Consider the following 7,322-nt stretch of genomic DNA (forward strand, 5'->3'; position numbering starts at 1 on the left):
TCATGACATGCTTTAAGATGTTAATTCACCAAGTTTAAATATCATTATAACAGTATTTTCTGTACAACAGTTTAAATAAAACAGAACTAAGAGTCCATTCCTTCCCACCTCCATATGACTCTTGAATTACAAAATAATCTAGGTTTCAAAGGTGAAATTTGGAGGTCAATCCTCCATTCAAACAGCATCAATGGGTTTCAGACACTTGTCATAATAGGTGCTGAATGTCTCCACTGATAGTACCTCTTTGTGAAACTCCACTGGTTCCACTGTTTGACCAGCCTCATAGTAAATCAGAATTTTCTGAATTGTGACTTTTGTCTCTTGAGTGGCTGATGATGACCTCCAAGAAGTCCCATTCCCTCTTCTCTACACCCTCTTCTAAGGTAGCTGAAGCAAGAAGGAAGATTCATGCTGTGTCATCTTTTCTTAAGGCTGAATGCACCTAGCTTTCTCAGCCTCTTGTTTCAGCCCCATGGCTGTCTTGACTGCCTCTGCCAGACTTCCTACAGTTTGTCAGTGTTGTCCGCGCTCTGTGGAGTCCCAGACTGGACACAGCATTTATGGACAGAGTCTCACTAGGCTAACTGAGGGGATAAGTGTCATTTCAGCATCTGATGACCACAGCTGTATGATTACGGCCCTGGTAAGAGGTCCAGGTAGTCTATCACACAGGCACATCACTGACTCATTGCTGTTCAGCAGGACATCCCATTCTTTTCTGGCAAAACTGCATTCAGGGTTGTCCTGCTACATGACATCAGTTCAACCCAGTTGAAGGACCCTGGCATTTCCCTTTGCTGAACCTAAAAAGGGTTCCATCAAATAATTTTCCCAACCTGCTAATGTCCCTTGAATAATGTGCCCTGTTCTCCAGCACACTGACTGCTTCCCCAAGCCTGCAAACTTACTGAAGGTGCATCCTGTCCCACTGCCCAGGCTGTTGATGTTAAGCAGCTAACCACTATGAACTGGCTGCCAGCTGGACTGCAGACAACTCTTGAAGGCTGGTGGTCCAGCCAGGTTTTCACTTGCTCACCTGAGAACTTAGTTTCATTGATCAGATTTAGTAAGACAAATAGCATACAGGTAAATAAGAGATAAAGGGCAAAAGGAAAATTAGGACCTATTTGATCTACCATACAAAAACCTGAATTTGGACTTTTTAGATCTAGCCTAATAAGTTGTGTGCAACTAACATCACTTAACTAGACTCAGTATAGGGAAAACTAAACATATCAGCAAAAATTGAAGTCAAACCAGTGTTTAGCTCCTTATGTAACCTTGTGATCACCAAATATGTCTCAGTTCTGTGAACAGAAGCATCATCTATCTGAATTATAATGCTGAAACATGATGCAACACAAAGTTACAATTCCAGCTTCACTGTGAAATGTACAGATGTCCAAGGAATTATTTAAACAATGAATTGATTTTAGATTTATACAAATATATACAATTCAGTAAACCCACATGTTTTAAGATGCATTTTAGGAAGAAAAAAAAATATGCTATCGCCCTGATATAATGAACAGTGTTTCAGCATCAGGCAGTGAAAAAAATCTTTCCTAAGAAAGAGTTAATGATCACTGAAGGAAGTCTTGGAAATATCATGGGGATATAAGCTGATTGTGTGTCCCCGGTAACTTGATAGTGTGCCAATCCATGATAAGAGTGGGTGCGCATATAAAGACTGGAAGCCTCTTGCTTAAGAGTTTCAACTTTATGATCAAATAAGAGGTATCTAGAAATCATTTCACATGACAGTGGAATGAGGCAGCTGGATTCTAAGAAGCTAATACCAAAGTAATAAAAACCTTGTTAATATGGGAGAAAATATTCAGTTGCTAATATGAAACAAGGCTGGCACATTGTCAACATACTACATCCATAGAAAATGAGAGGTACCTCTGCAAAGAAAGACAATGTATGGACTCAGAAGTGGCCAACACAGCCTCAAGGAGACAGTTTAAATGCCCAAGTTTGAAAATATTACCAGAGTTAGAAACAGAAAACAAAAAAAGGAGCTCAGCAGGAATTTACTGAGGCTGTAAGGCTGCACAGACATAAAGCAGGGGAATCAACAAATCCCAAATAAATGTATATTAAAAAAAAAAAAAAAAAAAAAGGGGTTTAAAAACACCTCTTGGAAAAGGCACGCAAGTCTTTTGAGGGAAAAGAAACACCCAGGAACAAGCAAATACATAAAGATTATTTAATCAATAACATTCCCAAAAATGCCCAAGCTACAACTAATTTGGAAATATATTATGAGAAAAAAATAGAGGAAGGGAAAATTGGCAAGTAGTGGATAATGAAGACCCTGTTGATGAATAATACCTGCCTATATAAAGCTGATGAAAAGAAACTACCAGGGGGAAAAAAAGATACTAAGTCTTTAGTCTGAAGGATATATATTTCAGGGCTAAAGGGAATTAGTTAATGAATTTATGAAGTGACTGGTAATTATTTATGAAAAGTCATAGAGAACTGGGGTGATACAAATGACAGCAAATTAATTAGATTGCAGGTGTTAGAAGACAGTATGAGACTGGAGACACTGCAGATGATCTAGAGAAGCAAGAAACGTGGAAAAAGAATAGACCCATTTACCCCTGGAAAAAAGAAGAAGCTCTTACATAATGTGGTAATTTCAATCCTGACACCAATGGAAAGAACCTGGAGCAGCAAAGGATCACCAAAAAAAAAAAAAAAAAGAAAAATACCGGATGTAAGCTTGCAAGGCAAGCTACCCCCAAAGCAATTATAAATGTCTCCTAAACAGTGATGTTAAGAATACTATTTTCAATTTGGCAAACTTGGTACAAGAATGATTTAAAGTAGATTAAAGAATCATTTGAGAAAACTCAAATACCCATATATTTGTGCTTGAAAAACAGACAACTAAAACATTATGAAAGTGGGGAAATACAGCAGTCTACATTTTAGAAGTGTAAACATTAAGAATGAAGAAATATGGCTGAGGTTGGTTCAAGCAGCAATGGAATGAAAGTAACCAGTGGGAAATCTTGGTTTATAATCATAAAAGAAATCTTTATGACTTGAATAATAGCAATATTCATAAGACTTAACATTTATATAGTACTTCACATCTTCAAAGCATTTCACTAATATTAACTAATTGCTCTATTCAATTGTAGGGAAGAGTCTCCCCCAAGGGAAGAAGTTCCAGATACTGAATCCCTAAGAAGCTACATCAGAAAAACTACTGAAAAACAAACACTATCTAGAGAAATCAGCCCCTGGAAAAATACAGGGCTAAAATGAGTTAAAATAATTTTCCTTCTCTGGCTTTTTCTTTTGCATATGAAAAAGGAAACTGTGCAGGCTATACAACATCATGAAGATGCTATGTCCAACAAGAAGAAACAAAGTTCTTTCTTTTGTTTCAATGCAGAAGTATTTCAGGAAGCATTCATAAAGAGGAATACTTTAAACAGAAATGTACAGAATTGCCCAATCAATATTGGGCACAGTGCAATGGATGTAAGTTTCCCAGCCCCGCACCAAAGTTTTCAAGAGCAGAAAGGAAGAGAAACACACATTTCTGTACTCCGGCACTTTTTAACTAGACAAGTTGTTAGATTTTAGTACACGTTGACATAGCTGATGGTGACACCAATAAAAATAATTTACTGCTGAAAGGATCTAAGACTTCAGGATTATTCCAACTGTTTAAAGTTTTGCTGGTAAGACTAAAAAAATTTGTCTACAAGACACAAAGAGATGCTAAAGCACTGGAATAAAAACTAAGGAGCAAGCAGGAACAGAAGACAAAAGCAACAGTGAGGGAATAAAAATTGATTTTCTAAGTTGATCCAGTAAGTTTCTGCCCTGAAAAGAGAGCAGAAGTGACCCTTTTCACTCCAGGAGGTAAAAGCAGCGCGTTAACAGTGCTCTTGTCCCCATTACTAACCATCATCAGGGAGAAAGAAAAAGTGTATTTGTTAGGAAATCAGCCTTTTCAAACCCACTATTGTCACAGCAAGTAAGCAGTTCTGTAGGCAGGAAGCCTTCCACCATTCCAGAACAGGGACCGCTTCCTAATTAATAGGTATAAACCTGATACAAGTATCCGTGTGACTCTGGAGGAACACTACCACTGATACAGCCACCATTCCCGGTGGTACACCAAGATGAAGGGCTCACATTAGCACTTGCTCTGCACTAAGGTGTGCTTGGATAGAGTCACCACCCTGAAGAACATATAATTTAAACATACCGGACTGATACAGGCATGAGAAAAAAACCTCTGTAGCAACAGGTCAGCACCTAATGGTTGCAAAGTTTTCAGTCGAACGTGTTTTGCACACAGCATTGCTGTGCTCCGACCAAAAGGCCACCTCCAGGTATGTGGCTAAATGACATTAAGTTTCATGCCTCAAGATATTACCTTGTGGATTTCATTCCCATTTCTCATACTGCATTGAACTAGAAATCCCAGGTCGGCAGCAGATGGGAATATCCAGCAAAAGCAAGGACAGAGGCAAATAAGTCCTGGCAGTGTATCCTGGTGGTCCCCTCAGATGGAAAAAAATGCTTCACAAGTATGTGTATATCCTTGCTGAAGGAGTCCAAATATATAACAGAAGGAAGCCAATTAAAAAGGTACTAAATACAGAAGACTTCAACTTCAGTGATTAGAGCTAGGTAATTTGCCTTGTGATAAACAACCATGCAAATCAGTAATAGACCTGAGGTTGTTCCACAGCTTGAAAGCATTCCTCTGAATTTTACCAGCTATCACAGCAAGTGCCAATGTTTGTAAGTCAAACTTTGCCATGCAGCTCTACACTATAAAAGCCAGCAATCCCAGTAAGTGCTTGCAAAAGATTCCCACCATCTTCAGAGATCATGCTGACCACTACAATCACTAAATCAGCACAGGTGAAGCTCAGTTGCTATGTGCAATAGTCAGATTCAGTTTCTAACTTCTCCTCAGTCCTACAGAATGAAATGAATGAACGAAGAAGAGGCCAGGTTGGATATTTTCCCCTGAATCTGTGGAAAATGAATTACTTTTGGGGACTACCTCCATCCAAGGAACAAAACCCATCATCCAGCTGTGAAAAATCCCAGTTTCATCACTGCAGCATAGAGAAGGAGCAGAGAACAAGGAAGAGGAAAAGAGTAGAAAAAAATGATAGCTGAAAAAAAAAAACATAAAAGAAAACCATCAGTGAAAATTGCCCCCGAAACTTTGCAGAATTGTAACGGCTTTCTCTTGCTTAAATTGATTGGTGTAGCAATGTTATAAAATGACTATTAGGATTCATTGTGCACAACAGAAAGTGTGAAATGTCAGCAGATTATACAGCAAAAGTAATGGGTCCTGAACCCCTGTTAGTCAAAAATGATTTTGTTTCAAATTAGAAATTGATTTTTTTGGACACAAGCCCTTTACAGGCTTCCAACTTTTGTAGCTGTGCCTTGGAAGAGATTAACCTCAGCCACTGTTTGGGTCCAGGCTGATAATACCCTTTTGAAAGTTTCTTCACAGGGACTGCTTTTTAATGTTGGTACAGTCTTAACCAGTAACACAAGTTATTTGTTCCTTTGAGAACTGCACCACATTTCTTCTCATTTTGTCATTTTCTTTATTTTTATGCTGACATTTACAGCAAACTGGCAGACAAGTTAAAATTTAAAAAAACCTCAAAACTAGTTCATAATTGAACCAAGGATTATGTTCAAGGCTAAGCAATGAAACATCCAAGCTGCTTTTATTCCCAACCTTTTCTCTTCATAAGAGAGAAAAGATTGCTTCTCTGCTCCTTAAGTGGAGGCACTAAGCTAAGGACAGGATAGGTTCTAACAGTACAGGCATCCTTGAGTGACAAAACAGCAGGTTGTGATGGTGAAGTCGTCATTCGAGGAGGCAAAGAATGCAAAGATTACATTTAAAGAGAAAACCTCACTGCACTTATTCTCACTGCCTTCTGGGAAAGTTAAAAAACAAATCATTGAAGGAGTTTTCTGAGATTAAGGGGCTACGTTTTTCTCTTTCACTAGGAAAAGCAGGTAGGATGACCACCTGTTATTTAAAGTACTTTTATCTTTTTAAATGCAGCTACCACCTTCTCATAGGTTGTTTCAAACACCTTGAAACCTCTTCCTTTAATTATGCATTCTACTGATAGCCCATTGAACATACCAGCACACTCATGGCCTTGCAATACAGTATGCTTCCCCTTACCTTTCCTGGACTTAGTGGCTTCACTCTTGGTCTGCATTAGAGGGCTTTCCTCATCATCCACGTTTGCACCAAAGCCAGCCATTTTCTTCCCTAAACTGCTCACACGACTGCTCCCTGGTTTTGTGGAGTTTTTGTTCACTGCAGGTGTCCTCAGTAAACAATCTTCATGTTTCAACACCGGGACAACACTGGGAGGAAAGAAAGAATGTGCATGATGCATTCAGCCCATCAACACTGCTCTTTACCCAACTTTTACTCTCCAGAAGCATAAACATCATGCTGCTTGTTGAGCTCTAGTTGAATCAATTTATAATTTCTGAAAGCAGGATGCCTAAGGCTTGAAGAGTTACCAACCCACTTTATCAGGAGTCTTCGGTTATCAGCAGCCAGCAGCACCTGACAACTGTATTTGGAGTTTTGCAGCAGTGGGCACATTTCCTAATGCACTAGGTCCTGGATTTCTCAAGTGGTTAGAACAGCACTGGAGGGATGAAGACATGCAGATGAAGATGAAGACGAATGTGAACATGAACATGAAGATGAAGACAGACTTTTTACCCCACAATGGGCAAAAATTGGAAGAAAGGGTAATTTTAAAAATGTTCACTTTGCTAGAACAAAGGGGAAACAGAGAAGATTATGTGAAAAGAAATGTGAAAATTTTAGTTTGCAAAAGGGAAGCAGATCACAGAATCACAGAATTATTTTTATTGGAAAGGATCTTTGAGATCATCTGAGTACAACTGCCAAGCCCATCACTAAACCACATCCCCAAGTGCCACACTCACATGTTTTTTAAAAGCCTCCAGGGATGGTGAGAGGCTGATTCAAGAAGAAAACATGAGAAGAGAGGAGATAAAGAGGTGAGACTGATGAACAGAGGTACTTTTAAACAGGAGAGAGAATGTATGAGCAAATTGGTGGTAGAGGATCTGGTGCAGAGGCGTACTTCTTTGAGTAAAATAAGAAAAGAGAAAGTTGACCAGAACCATTATGGTTCAGGATGAACTTCAACACAAGATCATAAACACTGCATGGATAGAGGCAGGAGGAGGCAAATCTGGTGATGGGGTGCAATCATAACCTCAAGCTCTTCAGACACAGA

The 7,322-nt window shown here is 39.0% G+C and overlaps 1 protein-coding gene across 1 annotated transcript in view; it reads right to left on the bottom strand.

Annotated features, from left to right (window-relative positions):
• The window catches only part of LOC136373667 (protein hinderin-like), a 37,669-nt gene extending 31,273 nt beyond the window's left edge, over window positions 1-6,396 (bottom strand). The window contains exon 1 of the mRNA XM_066338605.1: window positions 6,218-6,396. Coding sequence (XP_066194702.1) covers window positions 6,218-6,299 — 82 coding nt within the window. The 5' untranslated portion in view covers window positions 6,300-6,396. The remainder of the gene's footprint in view (window positions 1-6,217) is intronic.
• Window positions 6,397-7,322: the final 926 nt, after the last annotated feature.

The sequence above is a fragment of the Sylvia atricapilla genome, chromosome Z (assembly GCF_009819655.1).
Source record: "Sylvia atricapilla isolate bSylAtr1 chromosome Z, bSylAtr1.pri, whole genome shotgun sequence".
Classification (NCBI taxonomy): domain Eukaryota; kingdom Metazoa; phylum Chordata; class Aves; order Passeriformes; family Sylviidae; genus Sylvia; species Sylvia atricapilla.